The sequence below is a fragment of the Petaurus breviceps genome, unplaced genomic scaffold (assembly GCF_028583685.1).
Source record: "Petaurus breviceps papuanus isolate PSGF00001 unplaced genomic scaffold, PetGlider_PUasm1.0 38, whole genome shotgun sequence".
NCBI lineage: Eukaryota > Metazoa > Chordata > Mammalia > Diprotodontia > Petauridae > Petaurus > Petaurus breviceps.
This window is the reverse complement of record NW_027186304.1, coordinates 38,829,062-38,853,669: the sequence shown is the minus strand read 5'-3', so window position 1 is coordinate 38,853,669 and position 24,608 is coordinate 38,829,062. Positions and strand designations below refer to the sequence as shown.

General features: G+C 36.3%; 1 protein-coding gene across 7 annotated transcripts in view; it reads left to right on the top strand.

Moving 5' to 3' along the window:
* Positions 1–24,608, top strand: part of OSBPL1A (oxysterol binding protein like 1A) — a 359,956-nt gene that overhangs the window by 85,854 nt on the left and 249,494 nt on the right. For 6 of the 7 annotated variants that reach the window (XM_069099804.1, XM_069099802.1, XM_069099803.1 and 3 more), the window contains 8 exons: positions 3,536–3,621; positions 7,093–7,237; positions 8,820–8,881; positions 8,979–9,023; positions 10,287–10,360; positions 10,452–10,515; positions 17,793–17,891; positions 19,461–19,586. In XM_069099804.1, coding sequence (XP_068955905.1) covers positions 3,536–3,621; positions 7,093–7,237; positions 8,820–8,881; positions 8,979–9,023; positions 10,287–10,360; positions 10,452–10,515; positions 17,793–17,891; positions 19,461–19,586 — 701 coding nt within the window. The remainder of the gene's footprint in view (positions 1–3,535; positions 3,622–7,092; positions 7,238–8,819; positions 8,882–8,978; positions 9,024–10,286; positions 10,361–10,451; positions 10,516–17,792; positions 17,892–19,460; positions 19,587–24,608) is intronic. The other variant, XM_069099806.1, reaches the window with a different exon arrangement.

Sequence of the window (24,608 nt, the reverse complement as noted above, 5' to 3'; positions counted from 1 at the left end):
GTTAACAAGGCTGCTTTCAGCCATCAAAATACCTTCCTTTAGACAGAACGCCCTCAGGTAAAGGGAGGGGAGGGGAGAGGAGCAGAGCATCCTGAAAGCAAAGGAAGAAGAGGATTTTAGGAACAAAGGAGAGAACAAAAGTGTCAGATGTTGCAGAAAAGGGAAGAAGTAGGATTGATAGTAACTCACTGTATGTGGTGATATAGGAGGTCTTTGGTTACCTTTGAGAATCCAATTCCAGTAGAATGGAAAAGGGAAGAAAGTAGATAATTATGAGGAATATAAGGAAATAAGGGGACACATAAAGAAGAAAAAACATGGCTTCTCCTGAAATAACAAAAAAGGAAGTGAGTTTAAGAGATGGGGAAAGAGGCAAGAAAACTTAGAATAGTAGAAAAGCAAGCTATTCAGTGTCTTTGCTGATTCTCTGAGCCAGTATTTAGCACAGTGCCTGGCATCTAAATAAATGTTTATTGGCTTAATCATTGCTTGTTCACTATATCAAAACTGAACTCCTTTGTACTTTGTGGCCTTCAGCAGATATTCTATCCATATCTTGAAGTTTCTTTACCTATCATCTGTGTTGAAGCTAAGCTAATCTTAACTTTATCTTAACCTGAGTCCTTTACAGACACACGTTAATTTATGCTGCTAACCATAGGACCACAGTAATAGAATCCAAATTTAAATGGTTGCAATGGCTTTCAAAGTCACGTTGGCTGTGATGACGTTTGAGGTGGGGGGGGATTCAGGGACACCCTCCCCCCCCAAGACTGGAGTACAGGAGAGGGTCGTCTGGAATAAATTAATGAACTCAAGCATTCTTTAAGTCAAGGTGACAAGGGTTTGTTATAACGCCAGTATAGCAGGCAGAGCTCCTTAGGTTACTTGCATTCCTTAAGGAACTTGCAACTTAACAGGAAAGATGCTAAAGCTTATATAGGAAAAGTAGTGGATTATTTGGCAAATGTGCTAATTAGGTGATAATTTACAGCCTGGGTCACAGGTGTCATTCACTACTGGAAACCAGGGGAAGGGTTTTCTCAGGGCTGTATTTTTGGTCTGTTAACATCTGTAGCAAGATAGGTTTGAGAGCTGATAATTATAACTTGACCTCTGGATTGATGATAACTTTGAGGATATAGTCCCATTTTTACAAGAGAATTTCTTCAGAGCTCAGCTTGTTCTTATGATGGGGAAAGATAGTTTGTTTTTGCTGGGGCCCACTTATGAGTACTTGTGGGGAAAGCAGAAAGTAGTTGGTCTTACTAGGGCCCACTCATGAGTTATTCTAGGCATAGTGTCCTTGGGCTGGGGTGAAAACTGTGAGTGATAATGTTTTGAGGCTAGGAAGAAATGTGATCTTGGAATTGGGGTTCAAGCATAAGCACCCCATCAGATCTTTCATTTTACTTGCAACTCCATTTATCTTAACGTCTTACCTTAAGAGCCTCATGTACTTGCGCATATAAATGTTTGTATTTTGGCATCAACTTTTTTATTTTACATTTCTCTTAATAATTTAGAGGCTTATGAATCATGGGCCTCTTTTACACTTCATTATTAACATATAAAGCACCTAATATTATGGCCTTACATATAGTGGGAATCAATAATTATTTGTTATTGACAATGAACGTACTAATGCCGGAAGAACATTAAGGAAAATCTCAGTATTGAAAACTAGTCCATTCAAATTGCAAAGAAATAAGAATGTGAATTTGTTAATAAGAATAGAAAAAAATGCATTTTGTCTTTTTTTCCCTAAAGAGCATACAGTCAGTCAGTAAGCATTTATAAAGTGCCATACAAAGAAAGGCAAAAAACAATATCTGCTTTCAAGGTGTTCACAGTTTAGTGGGGGCTGTAACAAGCAAACATATTTACAAATAAGCTACATATAGGATAAATAGGAAATATTTAGCAAGGGGAAGACACTAGAATTAAGAGGCATGACTTACTCTAGAAGGTGGAATTCTAGTTGGGGCTTGCAGGAAACCAAGGAAGTCAGGAGGTGGAGATGAGGAGAGAGCATGGGGGACAGCCATAGAAAACGACTGGAGTCAGGAGATGAGTGTTTTGTTGGTGGTTCACTGGGTCAAGGAAGATGTAAGGAAGGGGTTGGGGGATGTTTCAGTTGCAAGAAGGCTGGAAAGGTAGGGGGGATGGCTAGTTTATGGAGGTCTTTGAATGCCAAATAGAAAATCTTGTGATAAGGAACCATTAGTTTATTGGGGACACTGCATGGGTGACATGGTAGGATCAGTGCTTGAGGAAAGTCACTTTGGTGGCTGAATAGAGGGTGAACTAGAGTGAGGAGAGACTTAGTACAGGAAGACGAACTAGCAGGCTACTGCACTAGTCCAGGTGTGAGGTAATGAGGTGGCTGCAGTATCAGAGGAGAGAAGGGGGCATATTTGAGAGAGATGTTGCAGAGGTGAAAAAACCTTGAAAGATTAGATATGAGAGATGGAGAGGAGTCAAGGATGAAACCTAGGTTGTGATTCTGAGGGCCGAGGGATTGTATTGCCCTCCGCAGTAATAGGAAAGTAGGAGGCAGGAAGCTTTTAATGGGAAAGATAAGTTCAGTTTTAGACATTTTGAGTTGAAGTTGTCTACTGGATATTCAGTTTGAGATTTCTGAAAGGCAGTTTGAGATGTGAGATTGAAGTTCAGCAGAGAGGTAATGTAGGACTGGATGGGTAGATTTCAGATTATCAGCATAGAGATGATAATTAAATCCATGGGAGCTGATGTGTGAAATAGTATAGAGGGAAAAGAAAAGGGGCTTGGACAGAACCCTGTGGAACAGGGGCTAGAGGATGTGATCTGAATGAGGATCTAGCAAAAGAGACTGAGGTGGAGGGATTTAATAAGTAGAAGGAGAATGAGGAGAGAGTGTGTTCCAGAAACCTAGACAGAACAGTGTCAAAGAGAAGAGGGTTATCAATGCTGTCAAAGGCTAACAGAGAGATTGAGGAAAAGGAAGATTAGTAATTAAGAGATCATTGGTAACTTTGGAGAGAGCAGTTTGAATGGAATGATGAGGTCTGAAGCTGGAAGGGCTTAAGAGGAAGGGAAGTCAAGTCATCTATTATAGAAGTCCTTGTCAAGGAGCATAGCCAAAATGAAGAAAAGATAGATGGATAAATAGAATATACATATGTGTATACACACACTACATCTGTGCTCACATATGTATGTATATACGTATGTGTGCATGTATATATGAGTAGAGACAAAATGTATATGTGTATAGGCACACATATGTATATACATGTATACATGTGTGTATATATATATATTTTAAAAATTACAGGGATGGAAGGATCAAGGGAGTTTTTTTTAATATGGTAGAGATAGATTTGTCTGTTGGCAGTAGGGAAGGAGCTAGTAGATAGGGAGAGATTAAAGAGAAGTGAGAGAGGTTAGAAGTTATTTAATGGAAACATCAAAATCAGCTTACTTCCTTTTTTGTAATTGAAATTTTTGAAAAAAGATCCTCTGATTTAAAATTCATTCCTTTTACCAACAGCTGTAGAAAGGACTCAACAAAGAAAATTTGAAGAATTGCTTTTGGAAGCAGCAAGAGAAGGAAACACAGCAGGACTGACAACATTGGTAAAAAAAATATTTTTACATATATTTAAAAGCATAAGCAAGCCATGGTGTGGCTTTTGTTTATTTTGTAGTTAAATTTCAAACATTGTTAAACAGTCTTTTTTTTTAAGAGAGCTGAATTTATGATAAAGGCTAAAACAGTTGGAGAACCTTTTTTTAAAAAAATGTGTTTAGTGGCTTTGTATTACTTACAGAATAAAATATTAACTCCTTAGATTAGCTTTTAAAACATCCTACAATCTTACTCTAACCTAGCCTTCCTTTCCAGTCATAGTTCACTACTATTCACCTGTATACCCTATATTCCAGCTAAATGGTATGATTAGCTCTTACTCGATCTCATCATGTTGCCACAATCCCTTGAGTTCCAAATTTTCTCTCCCCCCTTACTCTCCTCCCCGCCATGGCAGTATGCAATCTGATACAGGTTTTACAAATGCATTAAACATTAGTCCAGATGTAAAGAAGAATTATAACCAATGGAATGAACAGTGAGAAAGAAGGAACAAAGTAAAACAAAAGAGAGAGCAAGCAGTTTGCTTCAGTCTGCATTCAGACTCTGCAGCTCTTTCTCTGGATGTGGATAGCCCTCCCCATCATGAATTCTTTGGAGTTCTCTTATAACCTTGCTTTGCTGAGAGGAGCCCAGTCTATCAAAGTCAGTCATCACAGATACGATGTGTCTGTAATTGTGTACAAAGTTCTCCTGGTTCTGCTCTCCTCACTCAGCATCAGTTTATATAAGTCTCTCCAGGTTATTATGAAGTCTGTCTGCTCCTCATTTCTTTTTTTTTTTTTTGGAAAGGGAAAGGCAGGGCAATTGGGGTTAAGTGACTTGCCCAAGGTCAGATGGCCAGTACGTGTTAAGTGTCTGAGGGCAGATTTGAACTTGGTTCCTCCTGACTCCAGGGCCAGTACTCTATTCACTGTGCCACCTAGCTGCCCCATGCTCCTCATTTCTTTTTTATTTATTTATTTTTAAAATATTTTTTTGTCTTTTTTAATTTGTTTGTTTACTTTTAGTTTATAAGATTCAGTTCCACAATCCCTTGAGTTTCAAATTTTCTCCCCCTCCCTTTCCTCCCCTCCCCACCCCCCCCATGGCAGCATGCAGTCAAATATAGGATCTGCAAGTACTTCCACATTAGACATTAGTCAGGTTATAAAGAAGGATTGTAACAGAAGGGATGAACAATGGGAAAGAGGAAACAAAACCAAACAAAGAAAAGAAAGAGAGCAGGTAATTTGCTTCAATCTGTATTCAAACTCTGTTCTTTCTAGTTCTTTCTCTGAATGTAGACATCTCTCTCCATCATGAGTCTTGTGGAGTTGTCTTATAACCCTGCATTGCTGAAAAGAGTCCAGTCTATCAAAGTTGGTTGTTACACATATGCTTCTCATTTCTTATAGCACAGTAGTATTCCATTACATTCATATACCACAACTTGTTTAACCATTCCCCAATTGATGGGCATCCCCTTGATTTCCAGTTCTTTGCCACCACAAAAAGAGCTGCTATAAATATTTTTGTACATACGGGTCCTTTTCCCATTTGTATGATCTCTTTGGGATACAAACCTGTAAGTGTTGATGGGTGAAAGGGCACACACATTTTTATAGCCCTTTGGGCATAGTTCCAAATTGCTCTCCAGAATGGTTGGATTAGTTTGCAACTCCACCAGCAATGCATTAGTGTTCCAGTTTTCCCACATCTTCTCCAGCATTTATCATTTTCCTGTTTTGTCATGTTAGCCAATCTGACCAGTGAGATGTGGTACCTCAGAGTTGTTTTGAGTTGCACTTCTCTGAACAATAGTGAGTTAGAGCATTTTTTTCACATGCTTATAGATATCTTTAATTTCTTCCTCTCAAAACTGCCTGTTCATATCCTTTGACCATTTATCAGTTGGAGAATGACTTGTATTCTTATAAATTTGACTTGGTTCTCTGTATATTTTAGAAATGAGGCCTTTATCAGAGACACTGACAGTAAAAATTCTTTCTCAATTTTCCACTTCCCTCCTAATCTTGGTTACATAAGCTTTATGTGTACAAAAAATTTCCAGTTTAATGTAATCAAAGTTATCCATTTTGCATTCTGTAATTCTCTCTCTCTCACTCTCTCTTTTTTTCTTTTTTGGAGGCAATTGGGGTTAAGTGACTTGCCCAAAGTCACAAAGCTGGTAAGTGTGTTCAAGTGTCTGAGGCCAGATTTGAACTCAGGTCCTCCTGACTCCAGGGCTGGTGCTCTATTCACTGTGCCACCTAGCCACCCCCTTCTATCTCTTTTTTGGTTATAAATCCTTCCCTTCTCCATAAGTCTGACAGGTAAACTATTTCTTGCTCTCCCAGATTTCTTATAGTATCAGCCTTTATATCTATTTTGGTATATGGTGTAAGATATTGGTCTATGCCCAGTTTCTGCCATACTGTTTTCCAGTATTCACAGTTTTTTTTTTTTGTCAAATAGTGAGTTCTTATTCCAGAAGCTGGAACCTTTGGGTTTATCATTCCTTCCTTTTTCAAATAAATTGCCTCTGCTTTTAAAAATACTTCTTGAACCCTAATTCAGGAGCCACTTCTTCCATGAAGATTTCACCAGCCTTAACTGTTGTCTTTTCATAATTTTGTAAAATCTCTGGATCTATCAAGCTATATTATATGTCTTTCTGCATATGTCTTTTTCCCCTTGTAGATTATAAATTCCTCTAGGTGAGGACTATTATTTTTCATCTTTGTATATCCAGCACCTTTCACATAGGCAGCTATGTGGTCCAGTGGATAGAGTTTGACAGTTAGAGGCAGGAAGACCTAAAGTTAAATCTTTTCTCAGACACTAAGCTGTGTGACCCTGGGCAAGTCACTTTACCACTCTGCCTCAGTTTCCTCATCTGTAAAATGGATATTATAATAGTATTTACCTTTTGGAGTTGTTGTGAGGGTAGTCATAAATTCATAGCCCTTGTTTATCTCTTTTTCTTCCCCTATTATTTCTTTCGTCCTATTTCCCACAAATTCTTATTGAGCCTCAAACTCTTCACTGAATCCGAGTTTCATCTGCCTAACTAACCAATTGAGATATTATTTGGCTTGTTAATTGAGATGTAACAAAAATTTCTTTGATTTCCAAATTTCTAGTTTCTGATTTTCTAAAGAAAAATATTTTTAATTTTGCAAAATGAAAAGAAATAAAATCTTTCAAGATGACAAAATGTTTGTTATATTTTAATAATATGTCTATAACATATTGTTTAATATTTCATTATCAGAAATGGGGAATTCAGAACAAAGAATGAATGTTGGTGAAATAAACTGTTAATCAAGAGATAGCTAATGAGCTTTCAACTCTATAAATTTACCCATTTTGAAACAACTGTTATTCTATTAATGAGATTTTAGTTATGAATGAATGCATAGAACTTAATTGATTAATTAACATGTAGTTATTTGAAACATTCTTGTCATTTTCAGCTCAATAGACCAAATCCCCCTAATGTTAACTGTTCTGACCAAATGGGAAATACACCTCTGCACTGTGCAGCTTATCGTGCCCACAAGCAATGTGCCTTAAAACTTCTAAAAAGTGGTGCTGACCCTAATCTGAGAAACAAAAATGGTAAGCTGTAGTGAATTTAGATATTTATTAATCCATAATTTATAAATTAAATAAACTTATATGTGCCATTATTAATTTTTACCAAAGAGCTTTCATCAAATTATTAGATAGGATAGTCCATCACTTAATCTTCAAAGTGAAAAACATTCACACACCTGAAAAAATTTACAAATTCATTAGGGATAGAGAGTAGAGTCTCATCTTCACAGAACAAATCCCCCTAAGAAAAGGATTTTTTCAATAAAACTTGGACTCAGTCAAAAGAGGCCATACCTAAGGACCTGGAATACCACATGTGACCTTGAGGCCACAGGTTCCTCACCCCTGCTAGATCTGTGATTTCAGTAATCTTGGGAACTCCCAGGTAAGGAAACTTTCTCAATCAGTGCAGGTCAGCAAACTCTCTATAGCTTGGTGTCCTAGATAGTTGCCCAGAGCCCACCATGAAAGGAGACCTGGCTTGCATGGGCTCTCACAGCCAGTTTGTGTCCCAGGTAGGGATTGAGCCTAGTTCTTCTTGGCTTCAAGCTTGACTTTGTGTCCACTCACTATTCCACATTTCCTCACAGAGATTATTTCTAATTATCACAGATATTTTAGCAGTATTTAATTATTGCTTTGATTAAATATTGATATACAGTTGTCCTAGGAAGTCTATTATGAGTTTCATTACCTTTGGGAAATGGGTTTGTTTGATGAAAATCATAGACATATTACATGACTAAGCTAAACTCTGCCATGTTCTTTCATACATATATTTTACCAGCTAGTCTGTAAAAACTTTGAGGGAAGGATCTTTTTTGTTTTGTATATTTAGGCCTTTCATACACATTATGCTGACTTTTGTTGACTGTCCAGAAGCTCATTCTTTATGATAGAGAGATAGCATGGTACAGTGGATAGAGACCCATCCACATAAGTCTTGTCTCTGACACATACTGACTGTGACCTTGGACAGATCATTCAATCTCTCACAACCCTAATAACCTCTAGATTAGTAGGTGGAATTTCCTCACCTGTGAGTTCCTTAGATCAACGAAGTCACAGTTCTCATCCCTATACCTACCAATGAATAACCTCAAAGATGTCATGTTTTAACATTCATTTGATGAAGCATAGTATTCTCAGCATGTATAAAAATATAGCTCAGTGGTGCTAGTTTTTTGCTCCAGTATAATCTTTCAACCCTAATTCTTGGATCAAGAGGCCAAAGTGAGCCTCAGCTTTTGGAACACTTTTGCCATCTGCCACTTAACAAAGCAGTAAGTTTATTTTTATTTCTAAAAACTTTTCTAAGCATAAAGCTGGTTAGGTGAAATTATATTGAGGTTCATTTTCCTCATAGAATTCCAGGACTTCTGAGATTATCTTAAATCTTGTCACAGATTGATTGGCCATTGAAAAAAATGTTCTGTAGGAGAAAATGAAAGAGGTGATATGCAATGGGAAATTCATGTAGATAATGATGATGGAATAGAAAATAAAAAGAGTGATAGAATAGAAAATTCTAGTTATATGTCACAATTGGAATACTAGATCCCTTATACTCTGGATATATTTTTTTCTCATTGCTTTTATATAGATCAAAGGCCCCTTGACCTAGCCCAAGGTCTAGAAATGAAACATGCACTTGGTGGTAATAAGGTATGTGTGAATGTATAAAATATTTGCAAACATAGTTATTTTAGAAAGAAAAAACGTGATGTTATGAAATATTTTACTGAAGAAATATTTTAAATAGGTTGTCTACAAAGTTTTGAAACGATACGAGGGTCCTCTCTGGAAGGTAGGTCTCTTGGTTTATTTTGCTTATCAGAAATCTTAAAGCAGATAAGATATGGCTTGTAAGCTTCAACTAGTAAATTTTTGTTAAAAACAACATGAAATCATGAAGTTGGAAGAGTCCCTAGGAGTCATCTAATCTAACTTCCTACTTAATGCAAGAATCTTGTCTATAACATGCTCTTTGCTCACCCTTAAATATTTCCATGATGCTAAGAGCTGAGACTTTTTTATGACGATGATTAATTTGTCCTGGAATAGTTTACAGCTTATTTGTAACAAATCTTATGGTTCAGTGGACAAACTATCTTTGTAATTTTTCTTCTCTAAATAAACTTGTAGTTATATACATATACATTCCTTCTGGATATATGTTGTTTTTTCTGCAAAGTAGTAGCAGTATTTACAGCTCCAACGAGCGTGATAAATATTCTAGCGTGGTGCTATTTCACAAAATATAACAGGCTCTCCATATATAAAACAGAAGCAAACATTTAGTCAGACACCAGAAAACCAAATCCCAAAACCAGTAAGCCAATTCCATCATAGTAGCAAAGAAGTTAATAAACCACAACAGCACAGAGAGCCACAGCATCCTTTAGCCTTCCTACAAATCAGTACAAGACCAATATCACTCATGAGCCTGACTAAACTCCTTGAGTGAGCATCTTCTCTTTTCCATGGTCTATTTGGCTCAGACTCCCAGCTTCCTGTGGGTTCTGTTCCACCCTTCAGCAAACTCCTCCCGCCACAGGCTCCATGTGACTACATTCAGCCTGTTAGGGGGTAGAGTTTATCTTCAAATCAGGGAAGGTCCTCAGATTCCCCTAGGCTTATTAAGAGGCAGGGAAGATCTTCAAATTACCATTACCATTACAGTAAATTCGTTAGGGATTTTCTAAGTCATCATCATTAAGACATAGCTTGTGTGTTATCCCATAAAATTTCCCTTTATAACTAAGGTCAGAGAAAGAATATTTGTTTGTATTAACTGTTGGTCTGATTAGTATTATATTTGTTTTGGTTTTAATATTTAATTTTTTTTTAAATTCTGAGCCTAATCATGAACAGATAATTCAATATGCAAAGAAGAACAAGAACATTTGTTTTTTTACTTTATGTAGTACCTAAGGTTGTATTGATCCTTGAGTAGTATCTCATAATACCATTTAACTAAAAAGTTCACTCTAAAAAGAATTGTAGTAATAATTTTGAAAATTTGTATAAATTATATGCTAGCTTGTTAGATGATTAATTTTTTCCTCAGAGTTCAAGATTTTTTGGTTGGAGACTGTGCTGGGTAGTATTAGAACATGGAGTTCTTTCATGGTATAGGAAACAGTAAGTATTATATATCTTTACTAAATTTTAAAATTTTCAAATCTAGTACATAGATTTAAAATATTTCTTTTTATTTTCTACCCTTTGGAAGGCCTGATGCAGCAAGTAATGTTCACCGCCAAGGATGCAAACATTTGACTCAAGCTATATGCACGGTAGGAAGAGAATTTGGTCTTTTGAGAAACAAATTTTAACCAAGACTTGAAAATGAATGTTAGGAGTAATTTGTGTAAGCAGCTCAGTAAAATTGGGTTTTCATGAAGTGTCAGTGCTAGTGTGAACACCAGTACTATGTTTATCATTTAAAAAAATAATGTCTGTAGAATTTACCTTTCAGGAGATTAGAAAATGTAGGGGCGGGGGGCACACTTTGGATTTTGTGGAATTATGTGCTGAGGTAGGAAATGGGAACAGGATCACAAATGATAAAAAAAGTTTGTTATTAGAAATATATATATATATATATATATATATATTTTTTTTTTAGAAAAATTTTTCTATTTATAATTGAGCATAGATTTAATTGGTGTTCTGTAATTCACTGTATTATTATGCTTTTATTTATCTAGTGGTTGAAATTTCTGACAACCTCTGTCATTTTTTAAATTTTTTGCTTTTTGGAGGGGGGAGGGTAGAGCACTTGGGGTTAAGTGACTTACCCAAGGTCACAAGGTGTGTGTGTGTGTGTGTGTGTGTGTGTGTGTGTGTGTGTGAAGTGTCTTGAGGCCAGATCTGAACCCAGGTCCTTCTGACTCCAGGGCTGGTGCTCTACTCACTGCACCACCTAGCTGCCCCCAGCCTCTGTCATTTAGAACACTAACTTAAACTTAAAAGCAAATAGAAAATAAAATTATAAATTAGAAGTGGTAGCTTGCAGTTAAAGAAGAGGCAGCAGATGATATTATATAGCACAATACAATAAATGAAGTCCTTGTACATGCCCCCACAGTCTGTTCCCAGAAAGGGTATCATAAAGAAGGTTGAAAAATGGACCATTTTATTTGTTTGGATTAGGAAGACTTATAGCATTGTTACTTGAAGTGATACACAAGAAAGGCAAAGTACTGATTTAATTCTGTTAGAGAACATGTAGAAACTGAAGAATTCTGCTCAGCTCAGAGTGTAGGGAGAAGGGAAAGATAGCTCGTTCCTTAGATATGTAGATGGGTTCAATGAGGTGAAAACTGGGAACTGGTATAATTGTTGAGAGGAGTGGATGCTTGCTGTCCTAAAATAAGACTTAAACTAAAGTCAAATGGGCTTTAAATTTAAAAGGTTGAAGGAGGGAGAAAACTACGTATGTGTATATCCTTCTGGGAGATAACATAGTAGATCAAATGAATGAGGAAGAATAGCCATTTACTAGCCAGAAATTTGTAGGTGATAAAATCCAAGAAAGGAGACAGTAGTAAAACTCGTGACCTCAAAAAGTTGTACACAAATGCACAAAGTTTGGGCAACAAGTATGAATTAAAGGTCCTAACAAAAAGAACCAAATTTGACCTCATATAGATATCATTGAACTTGGGTAGGATAACTCTTATGACTAGAATTTGACTCTGGTTGAGTATACTTTAATTAAAAAAAAAAAAAAAGAACTCCAAACCAGGAAAAACAAAAGATAGGTTAGGTTATTTTGTTAAAATTGTTGTTTAGTCGTTTCAGTTGTGTCCAACTCTTTCATGACTCTACTTGGGTTTTCTTGGCAAAGATACTGGAATGGTTTGCCATTTCCTTCTCTGTTCTATTAAAGAGAGATATTCATTTGAGGAAAAGCAGGATCCATAGGGAAGGAAGGTGTGGTAGAGAGCATTTGGGCAACGATCAAAGGAAGAAAAAATAGAAACAATTTTGTCAGGAATATGCTACAGATCATTTAGACAGAAAGAGCAAAGAGATGAGGAATTCATGAACTAGATTATAAATCTTTAATAGAAACATTAGATATAGCAGTGATGGGGGGAATTCAGTAATCCAGAGCATCTAGTGGAGCTTTTTCTCTTTGCCAAAGGCAGAGTAGCTAATAATATTTTACTCATTTTAATGGGAATTTCATTTTTAAAATGTTAGAATATGTAAGGGAAAGGTGTGTTACATAGCACTGTTTATTCTGTTACAAGAACTTCTTGCTAGGGTGAAAATTATGAGAACTTTGGGGGAAAGTGGTCACTGTTAATACTTAGATTTTCTGATAGAGAAGAGGCTTAATCTTACATGCACTCTGATGGCAGAACAGATTTCAGATGGCTCAGAAAAGGATAGGCAGGATCCCAAACGGTAAAATTTTATGGGGGGAGGGCAGGCAGTCCAGGAGGGATAGGAAAACTTTCAAGAAAGAAGTTCTGAAGATTATTTTTAAAAAGAAACAATTCCAATGAGGAAGCAAACTGAAGTTATCTAGAGAGACCAATGTAGATGCACAGAGAACTCACCAACCAAATTAAAATCTTGAAGATAGATGCAGATCAGCTGCTGGGCAATATGGAAGTGTTTGTCCTGAAACCTTCTCTGTACACAGTCTAAGTCATCCCGATTCTAGACAGTGATGGAGATAAACTCTTTTCGCCAAGTACTTTAATGACACTTAGCCTAGTGTCTAAAAGCAGAAGGATTTTGAGAAGGAGCATTTTCGACAAGATCCACTGGATTGTCTATGAGATTGCCTTCTTGGAAGGACTGACTATATTGTCCAAAGGCAGCATTGACCTCTGCTTCTGTGTTCATGATTGGCATCTCCTTGAAAATGAGTTGATGCTTCTGGCTTATCCAAACCATCTCTTTGACTCTTTGAGCCAGATGCTAAGGAAGAATGTTGAGAAGCAAGCATTACTAGAAACTTGGAGAGACTCATCCTGTCTGTTTGAGGTCATAACTGGAGAGGTGGTTCTTTTTTTTTTTTTTTTAATATAAGACAAGTTTTATTTCCTCCAACAAAAAAATCACAAAGGACTCACAAGCAAACTTATTATAACAACAGCAACAGCAATAACTACTCCTTTCCTCTGGTATGCCCCACATTTCCCAGTCATTCTGACTCATAGTAAATAACATGGTGTAACAGCAAACACCCCAAGCGTCCTCAGGGTGGCTGCCCATACAGGTTCTTGGATCTGCTTTGTTAAAGGAAAGCAACTCAAAATGGGTTAACAAGCTTACTTTAATCAGTCAGACATATATCGTTTACCTTGTTCAGGGGAAAAAGGTCAGCACCCCGAACTTCAAAGTATACAGGCAGAATTATCAAGATAGAAACAGATCAAGTAGACAGATTTCCAAACTGTCCAACCATTACATCCATACCCAGTCAACATCTGGGTTTCCACATCTGGGTTTTTCAAAGCTGGGGGGGCCCTGGACAACGGCTTCCCAGAATACAGATCAAATCACAGAACACTTCTCAAAGTGAGCCCCCCCTGGAGAGGTGGTTCTTGATAGTGGTACCCAGCATATGGTATATAGAATAGCATTATGGGATGAGATGGCCCCATTATGGGGGGGTTTGCTTTCCCATTGTGAAGCTTCTGTCAAATACAGCTACCATCTCTTAAAATCAGGAAGCTTTGATGTTCCCTGCTAAGGTAGAAGATAGATTACTATCCTTTGGTGTGTCCTTGTTCCTTGACTCCAAACATCATCTCTTCTCTTTAGAAACATGTCTCTGCCCCCTCTCTAAATCTTAAGTGTTGGCTGTTGCCCGTCTACCACCTTTACCCTCCATTTTCACATTCCACTTTCTGCAGAGAAGAACAAGATAAGACTCGTAGGAAGAGATGGAGGCAATAGGATAAGGCTTGTGACAGGCAAAGAGAAAGCAGCTGGCTGCATACTCTGCACAACAGCCTGGGAGTGAGTATTTTCCTTTCCCCCAGAAAATATGCACAGAAGGTTAAAGTAGGATGAATACCGAGCTTAGCATGAGCTCCAGCTGGGGAGCAAAGTTAAGGACAAAAGGGATTTCTCAGTGTTTTCAGGAAAAGGAAGAGAAACAAGATAGGCCTTCTGCTCGAAGTTGTTTTGGTGATGGAAACTGACAGCAGATAAAGGAGTGCCTCATAGCGATGATGATAGCAATCACTCTTATTTGTCAATAAGAGCACACTGTCATGGAATATGAAATTGGGAAGGGACTTCTAGTTATCCAGTCCAATCATGCTTGAAAGGAACCTCTGTTGTAACATACCTGACAAATGGTATCTGCCTCTTCTTGAAGGGGCCTTCAAGGAAGGGGAATCCAGCACCTATTAAGGCATCCCATTCTGCTTTGGGATAGCTGTGTTAGGAAGTTTGGGATCAGAAAAGACAAAATAAAAATGCCCATTAGGGAATTGATACCCTATGTAGATAGTAAGAAAGAATATAGATACATTTGATAGATTCAGGTCATCACATCCATATGTACGACATCTTGATACACTGTAAGAACTAAGTCTGGAACAAATAAAATGTATCCCTTGAAACGGAGTAAACAGGCTGCCTACAGAAGGGCAATATGGCTAGGTCTGAATTGGAGCATCTTAGAACTTACTTGCTAATCATCATTGGTGTGTCAGCTGGACTCTTAAGCTTGGAAAGGAAATGCAGTCTTAAAATAAAGTAAAACAAGGAGAGATATAAGACCATAGAGAAAGAAAAATGCTGACCTGATTTTCGGTAGAAGGGAAGAGAGTAAAGTTTGCAGACTATAGGTCAGTGAATTTGACTTTTATTTGTGGTACATTCTAGAACAGAATTATTAAGAATATATTTAGGGAACAACTATAAAAAGAATCACTGTTCTTGAAGAGCCAGCATGGCTTCAGCAAAAATGAGCAATTCCAGACTAATCTTATTTCCTTTTTTGACAGTTAGCAAACTGGTAGTCAAGGGAATATTGTAAATACAGTTTAACTTGATTTTTAAAATTTAATTGAATTTAAAAAATTTTATACCTTTTGCTTTTACATCAGTTATTTCTGAATATGCCCCTCTTACCTTGTCTTCCATAGTGATACTTCTTTTTTAATGATGAAGAAAAAATAGTTAAGCCTAACCAAAAGACACATTAACCACATCTGTCAGTATATGCACTATTCTAGTGTACAGTGAAAAGTCAGTCATTGAACTTTTTTCAGCACCTGCTGTGTCTATGCTAGACACTGTGCTCAGTGCTGGGTATGTAAAAAGAGGCAAAAGGCAGTCCCTGTTCTTAAGGAGCTTACAGCCTAATTAGAGAGACAATAAACAAAACAAGCTAAGAGATGGAATGACTTGTTCATGGAAGCCTAGGATTGTCTTCTGCTTCTTTTTATAACCCTTGCACATAGCACAGTGCCTGGTGTATAGTAGGTGCTTAAATAAGTGCTCATTAATTGACTGACTGACTAAAGATAGCTTGTATTTCTTCCCTTGAGGACTGTCTTCTGCTCATATCTTTTGACTACTTATCAATTGGAGAATGGATGACCCTCAGTTATCAAATGAGATGATATCTGTAAGTTGTGTAGCAGTGTGTGACACATTTGTTTTTCAGTCTTTCAGTCATGTCCCACTCTTTGTGGACCTATGAACTATAGCATGCCAGGCCCTTCTATCCTCCACCATCTCTCCAAGTCTGTCAAGCTCATGTTCCTTGCTTCCATGACACTACCTGCCCATCTTATCCTATGCTGCTCGCTTTTTCTTTTGCCTTCAATCTTTCTCAACATCAGGGTCTTTTCCTGTGAGTACCATCTTCTTCTTATGTGGCCAAAGTATTTAAGCTTCAACTTCTATATTTGACTTTCTGTTGAATAGTTTGAATTAATATCTTTAAATATTGACTGATTTGACTTCCTTGCTATCCAGCAGACTCTCAGAAATCTTCTCTAGCATCACAATTCAAAAGCATCTCCACGGCAGTGCTCAGCTTCCCTTATAGTCCAACTCTCATAGCCATATATTCTTAATAGAAAAACCATAGTTTTGACTACGTTGATTTTTGTTGACAAGGTAATACCTCTGCTTTTTAGTATGCTGTCCAGATTTTCCATAGCTTTCCTTCCAAGGATCAAGAGTATTTTAATTTCATTGGTTGCCAAGATATTCGTTTTTAGATGTTAAGCTTCAAGCCAGCTTTTACACTCTTCTCTTTCGCCCCCATCAAGAGACCTCTTAATTCTTCTTCACTTTCTGCCATCATTGTAGTATCATATGCATATCTGAGATTGTTGATATTTCTTCCAGCCATCTTAATAATGGCTTTTGATTCATTCAGGCTGCCATTTTGCATGTACTCTTCATATAAGTTAAATAAATAAAATGATAATATATAGCCTCATTATACTCCTTTTCCAGTCTTAAACCAATCAGTTCCATGTTTGTTCTAAATATTTGTTGTTGGCCCACATAGAGGTATCTCAGGAGACAAGTAAGATGGTCTGCTACTGCTGTCTCTGTTGTGATCCACACAGTCAGTTGCTTTAATGTAGTCGAGGAATCAGAAGTGCATATTTTTCTGGAACTCCCTTGCTTTCTCTATTATCTAGCAAATGGTGGCGATTTGGTCTCTAGTAACTGGCGCTTTGGCACATATTAGGCACTTGATGAATGTCTGCTTACTGACTGACATATGGTATGTCTGGTTTGTCGAACATCCAGGAGGACAGTGTCAGAGCATCATGGAGTACTTGGCAGAGAGTAAGGTGTCATAAGACTGGAAAGGGGTTAGGTGATGAAGGGCTTTGAATGCCAAACATAGGATTTTGTATTTGATCCTGAAGTCAATAGGAGACCATTTAAGTTCATTGAGGAGGGATTGGATGGGGGCCACTGTGTGTGGGATATGGTCTCGGCCCTGTGGCAGATACATGGTACCTGTTGTTAAGGAGCTCACATTCTAATAGGGATGACAGCATGCAAATAACTGTACATAGAAGATACATACAGTATTAAATGGAAGCTAATCTTAGAGAAATGGAGACTGGGGAGGGGCTGGAGAAAAAGACTATTATTATGAAAGTCTTTCTATAGAAGTTAGGATTTGAGCTGAGCCTTGAAGGAAGCCAGGGAAGCTAGGAATGATAGGTAAAGAGGGAAATAATTACAGGCATAGGATAGGGGAAAGCCAGTGCAAAGCGTAGAGTTGAGACTTGGGAATGTAATGTGTAAGGAACAGTAAGTTCATCTGGGTAGCTGCATCACTGACGGGAGCAAAGTGTAAGAAGACTAGATGGAACAGGGCCACATGGAGAGAGGCTTTAAAAACCATACAGAGGGTTTCTATATTTGACCTGCAGATATATAGGGAATAGGGAGTCAAGGAGTTGATTGAATCGGGGGTAGGGTACACATGTGTCATATCCTAATAAGATATTTCATACTTTTGGAATCTTGTGGTGGAATATTGTTGGGGTTTGGGTTTTTTGTTTTGTGTGTTTGAAAATTGATCAGCACACTGCTTTTCTTTTTATTTCAGGTAAAACCCACTGATAGCTGCCTTTTCTTTGTTAAATGCTTCGACGACAGCATGCACGGTTTCAGAGTTCCTAAGAATAGCCTTCGACAGTCAAGAGAGGTAAAACGCCCAGCTACTTTTTTGTTCCATTCAGAATTTTAAAATGTTTAAATAATTTATATTTTAATATCTTGCTTACTTTACATCTTTGAATTATGCTAATTAATCGATTTAGGTATAAAAATCTTGTTTATGAACTTTGCGTAATTACAAAGTATTTTTCAGTCTGTTATGAGCATTTCTAATTAATAAAGTTAGGAATTTTCTATTTCAATGATTTCCATATTTTATTTTCAAAATACTGAAAATTTTTTTCTCCTAGTGTCTTGCCTGTTAAAATCAGTCCCTTGTTCAAAGTAAATCAAATATGTATAATTTAGATTTCATTAAAGTAGGTAGCTAACTTATTTTACAGTCTTCAACTTGATGAATTTTGAAGCTAGAACAAGACATGTAAGATATTGGTAATTATTGCTGCTTAATTCTACTAAACATTGTAAAAATCTAGAGAAAAGGGAAATGGTGAGCAGAATTTTGGGGGTCAGAGAATCCCAAAACATCAGAGGACTTTTGGTTTGTTAGGGATGAACTGAATGATGGAATTAGAGATCTCAGACATTTGAAAGTAATGAAAATTATACAAAGTACAACAAATATGAACTGTACGAGGATTATTTACCTTTACAGCAGGCATGTAAGCACCATGAGTTATACCACAGTGTACCTTTGAATCAGTGGTACTACATGACCTTATTATGGGACTGGTCCACCACTGTAGCACATTCTTTACTCATAGGTAAAAGTTAACATTTTGGGGGGGATTGTTTCTGGGGGAATTTATCTCTAGTTTTATAAAAGTAGTCAGTAGGAAAATAGTATAAACAGCCTTCACAGAATTTCAGTTTTTATCTACTTTACTGCAGTATTTGTATTCCTGCAAAGCAAGATATCCAGATCCTTGTTTTTGTACATCAGAAATTAGGATGAAAGAACATTAAGTGACTTGACCTAAGTCTAGCAGTGCCAAATATGACTGTCATTGAGAAATAAAATGCTCCAAACTATCAAGTTCATGTGCACATATTTCTTAGAAGCATTTAAGAAAATGAATAAGATTTGACTGAATTATGTTGAAATAAAATGTAATCAAGACCTATGTCTTTAAACTTGGTATTCTCATGGCCTAATGAAAATAGTAATTTCAAAAATCACAAAATTTAGGCAAATAGTTTGCCAAATTGAGAGTCTTTAATTTGCTGTGCTTACAATTTTATTTATAGATAGTTAAAATCCTGTCTGGGCTCGTCATATAAAGTTTATTTCTGGTGTTCAGAATCCTATAATTAACTACAACTTTTTTAAGTCCACTATTCAATATCTAGTTGCATTTATGAATGGTAATATTAGTGGAAATGTTTATTTAGGAAGTAGTTTTTTTTTCTTCTAAATGTATTTAGAGGAATCCCTGTCTCTTCATGTCAAGGACAAATGACATTGTGAGTTGCTTCTTTTTTGAGGCTTTAGTATTAGTTTTTGACATGTAACTTTTTCTGTGTTTCCAAGATAGTGAAATTGCTGTATTATGTATTTTGTGTGTGAAAATATTTTTCCATATCTAATTTACTTCAGAGCTGGCTAGAAGCAATAGAAGACCATTCTGCATATAGTACTCACTACTGTTCTCAGGATCAGTTAAGTGATGATGAAGAGGAAGATGATGCTGTGTCTACAGTAGATTTGAGGGAATCTCTACAGGTAAATATAAGAAGATAACCTTACATTCTCAGCTAATTCTGTCTTTAAGAACATCAAAATAGTTGAGTTTCCAAATTACTCTCTTACATAAAAGTGGAAATGATTTTTTTCCCTTCTTCTATCATAGTAATATTTACTTCCCAGAGTGTTTTGGTAGAAGTTTATATGCTAGGCAGCATGGTGTAAAGACCAGAAAATTGGTTCTGATGTTAGGAAGATGTAAGTTTGAGGCCTGTTTACCATTCTCTTTGTGTTCCAAGGCAAGTCATTTAACTTCTAAGATTAAAAAGTGGCAGAATAGTTATCACTCTGCATTTGTGTAGGAAATTTCCTCACAGGGAGTTTCTTACATCGATGAAATCACAAATCTGGTTATGAAATATATCTGTAAATATTCATATACCCAATGGACTGATTTGGTTTTAGATTTCTAGAGGCCGATTATCATTCTAGCCAAAAACTTCTGCCACCAGGGGGAGCCTGACTACCATATACCTTCTTGCCCTTTATGACTTCACTGCATATTTTAGTGTTTAAATAATGTAACCATAGTGATGTATAACCTGATTGGTAGTTTCATTTAAAACCACTTTTAATCTTTAACTACGCCGCTTAGAGGTAAGATAGTGTATCAGTATCTAATTTGTAAGGTCCTCATCTGATGTGACATCAATGCCTTCCCTTGTTATAGTGAATGATGTGGTAGAGTAATGTCATAATGTTTAATTCAAGTGAAATAGGTGCTTTTTTTGCAGGTCTTTTTTCCCTTGGTGATACTTTTCCTCCCATGCACAAAAGAGTAGAGGATAGAAGAAATAGAACTGAAAAAAGATAATTAAATCTCTTTTGACAAACAACAGAAGCTTGATCACTGTGTTTAATATTTATTTTTTATATATAAGCAAATAAGGGGAGGATGTATATGAGTAAGCAACTTTATTGAATTTAAGTGTACCATACTCCAGCCTATCCTTGACTTAAGGACCAATGTTTCAAAATAGAAAAAACATTTTGACTGCTTGGCCATTAGGATGGCAAGTTTTTTTTGTTTTGGATTTTTTTTTTTTAATTAAAAAAAAACTTGAATTATTTCATGATCCAGTAACAGTTTTACTTATTATTATTAAGAACTGTTTTTACCAATAGTTTTTTTGTTGTATAACATATTGACCAAATGGAAACCCTATACGTAATCTTTATAACACAATAACTTGAAGTAATGCTATTTTTAAAGCATATTATTTCACAGATTAGCACTTAGAATAATCCATAATATCATTAGTGTGGGGATACTGATTTTACCTGTGCAGGTTCGCTACCCTTTCTGACTTTAGTAGAGAGAATTTCATGAGATGCTGTGGCAAAAATACTTTATTGCCTGATGAATTTTCTAGTGATGAACCTTTCAACTTAGTTATCCTGGTTTTCAGACTTACAGATATTATGTTCATTGCCAAACCAGCACCCAAAGCATTTATACTTAGTAGAACCTACCAGACTTTATGTTCTTCTGGTATAATTTTTGAGATGCTAATATCACTGTTACTCTATCATAAAGCATAACAGTATTAAAAAATTCAGCCAAACTTTTGTTTATTAGGAATAACCTAAATTTGTATGACTAAAATCATACTTAAGCTTCAAAGTAGAATATTAGATAAATATTTTAAGTCAGTAGCCAGTTTGCAATATGTAAAATATTTTTTTCTACTAATTATCTTGTAAAGCAATCAATAAAACAAAAAAAAAACCCAGTATACCAAGAGTTTCACTAGGATTTAGACATCTTATAATGAAAACTGAACACAACTAAATGACTTACTGATTTTCCAGGCAGAATGGATCTTGAAGACTATTAAGTCTCTTCTTTTAGTTATGTCTTGCGTAAACAAAATCTTTAGATAGTCTGTTTTATGCTGTCTTCTGGTCCAAAGGATAGCTTTTAGTTTTTAAGTTACTTAAAACCAAAATTGTTTTATCAGATTTTTACTACTGTCAGGGATTATAGATGTATTATAGCCAGCAGAACTTTGAATGCCAGTAGGTGAAAGCTTTAATGAATTCAGTGCCTTGGCCCCTTTCCTCTAGAGACCAGTCTAAAACTGGCCCAGTCTGAGGCTGATCTAGGAAGTCTGCTGAGGAGAACTGGAAAGTCCAATCTAGTCTCAAGCCATGCTTGATGCAGAGAGTATCTGAGAGGCCAGGTGAGTTCTAGGGCACATATGGTGGTATGGGTCTTCCCTGTGGATTCTCAGGGTATCCTTAGCCCCTCAGGATCACTCTAAAACGAACTTCTATACCTCCAGATCAATTACAGAACTGATTTGTGGCTTCCATTGATCCTTTGGACTGAAGAGTAACCCAGAACCAGGCTTGTTTCTCCACCCTACCCCCAAAGCAGAACATTATCACCAAGTATCAAGAATGTAAAATATTATATTATGTGCTAAGGAATATAAGAAATATATGTGGAAATATGGATCCTTCTATCTTTTGTCTAAAAGGCAAATAATACACACAGAAAAAATGTTCTAAATAACATTGGGAGGTTTGGGAAAATAATTAACTTCCCTGAAAATGAAGAAAATGTCCTAATGGTGAAGGTAACTATGCTTTTTTGGTGATTGTCTTGGCCTCAATGAATCCCTTTCCAGAAGGGACCTCTGTCAGATTAAACTCTTTTCCCTCCTTTTAACTCCTCAGTTAAATCCTGTCCCATTTGAGACCAGTACTCTGGCTTATACCTCTAGGTAGGTCTTAGGGGCAAAAGAGAAGGCACAGTTTATGGCTTTTGCCATAACATCAAATTGAACTTTTCAATTTTAGAATTTAAAAAGGAGAAAAAAAGAGACAGAGGAAGGTTCAAGCATTGTGTGGATACTCAATGTCTTTTCATGATGCTGAGAAATGGAGGTTTCTTATGGGATTTCTAGTGATAGACCTGAGGAGCTTGATGAACCCTTATAGAAACTCAAAATTCAATAATTAACAATATTGGAATATTAAGTAAGATTTAAACAAAAGTGTTAAAGCAATGTCTAAGAAGAAGCGTAGTGGCCCCAAACACCTAATTTTTCAACTGTGTAAACAGATTTTAAGGTTTCCTGATATATGATTTCCATTTGATGAAAATTCTAGCAAGTTGAAGAATGTGCTTTGTGTGTGTACAATCATAATATCTTCTTCTAGCTTTTTCCTAAACTATTTAATGTAGTAGAAATGGTACCAGGGACAAAGATATACATATTGTTTTCAATTAAAATTGTACATGTAGTTGAAATCCAGCTGATCTATTTAGGTACCTTTTAAAACTATTTAATTATTGATCAAGGAACCTTTTTCAGTACACATCAGATGGATGAGTGGAGCAAAGATATCTATCACTTCAGCTATGTAAAGATGATTAGCCTGTATCACTTCTTGTCTTTAAGGATATACCTTCCAAGCCGGAGGCAGGACCTCCATACTTAATACACATACGTGGCATACGTGGTCTGTAAGTGAAGATAGGGTGTACTTCTAGAGAGTGGCTTTTGCTTTCATCATGGAGAAGAAATGAGAGAAGAACGACACTGGATCACACATGGGCACAAGGGCTAAATATGCACATGCCTATAATGGTTGTTTTCTATTAATGAATTAAAAGTAATAATGCATTTGGTTACAGCACACATTTTCACTGCCCCCAGACTGACCTTTCCCCCTTTTTGTCCCTTATCTTCAAGTCTCAAAAAGTAGCAAGCATTCTTTTTTTCTGCTTTTGCCTTTAATTAGAAATATCCCCCCCCCCCTTCTTAACTCAGTTAATCAGTATTTTTGTATGCTAGTACTTACCTGGAAATGAAAGAACACTACAGTTGTTGAGCTTTTTATTTTTTTTAAGAAGAGAATTCTATTGGAACTAATGCTGCAGCATGATTAATTCTGCATCATTTGGGCTAAACTTACTTCATTAGTACTTAAAAATACATGAGATGAAATAGGAGAGAAAGTTGCTTATCTGTGTCACCTTGAAACATTGGACAAGAATGAAACCAGTTGTGGGTGGTTAGGTGGTACAGTTAATAGAGCACCAGCCCTGGAGTCAGAAGGACCTGAGTTCAAATATGGCCTCAGACACCTAACACTTACTAGCTGTGTGACCTTGGGCAAGTCACTTAACCCCAGTTGCCCTTGGGAAAAAACAGAAACAAGAATGAAACCAGTTTGAAAGCAGCAGGATGTTCATTGATGGAAATGGTGAGACAGGATTAGGGGTACACAGTGGGGAGGATGCATAATGATGTAGCTCCACTAAGAATGCATGTCATTTAGTTGTTAATAAATGATTCAGTAGTAATGGGCTATCACCATGTCAATTTCTTTTCTACCACAGTGAGAATTTATTGGTATAATTTTGCTTATTTATTTTTCCTTTCCCATTATGGGGATCCTCTGAGTAGACAAAAGTGACAAAAGAATAAAAAGGTTTATTATTTATTTGAATTTTCATTTTGAACCTTTAAATTTGCAAAAGAGAGGACATGACAATCATCATTATATAATCCAAGGAAATAGAATTCTGATTTTGTGAAAGCATTTTGAAGTGCAAAGTTCCCAAGTAAAATGAAGATTTCTTTCTAAAATTGACATTTTTCTCAAGCTTTGTCTTGCTTGGATAATATCTTCATTGGACCAGTTAGGTGGGAGTTGTACGTACATATGATGCTGAAGTAAAATCAACTTATGGTTTCCAAATGTTAGTACCATCTGTAGTTTTAAAAAAATCCCAGCTCTTTAAATATATTTTTAAAAAGTGTCATTTCTTATTAAAGTTAATAACTTATGTCCAAACTGTCTATAAAACAAATGAAGAATTCCATTTACTAAGTATCTTAAATAATGTGTGGAACTTCTTTTAACAGAGTTTTAAGGAGATAGATAAATAGAGAAATGTAGATATATGTAAATATATAAAATGTATATGTATGTGTACACTACAAGCTTCTATATAGAGAAATTATATCTACCTTGAGATAGATA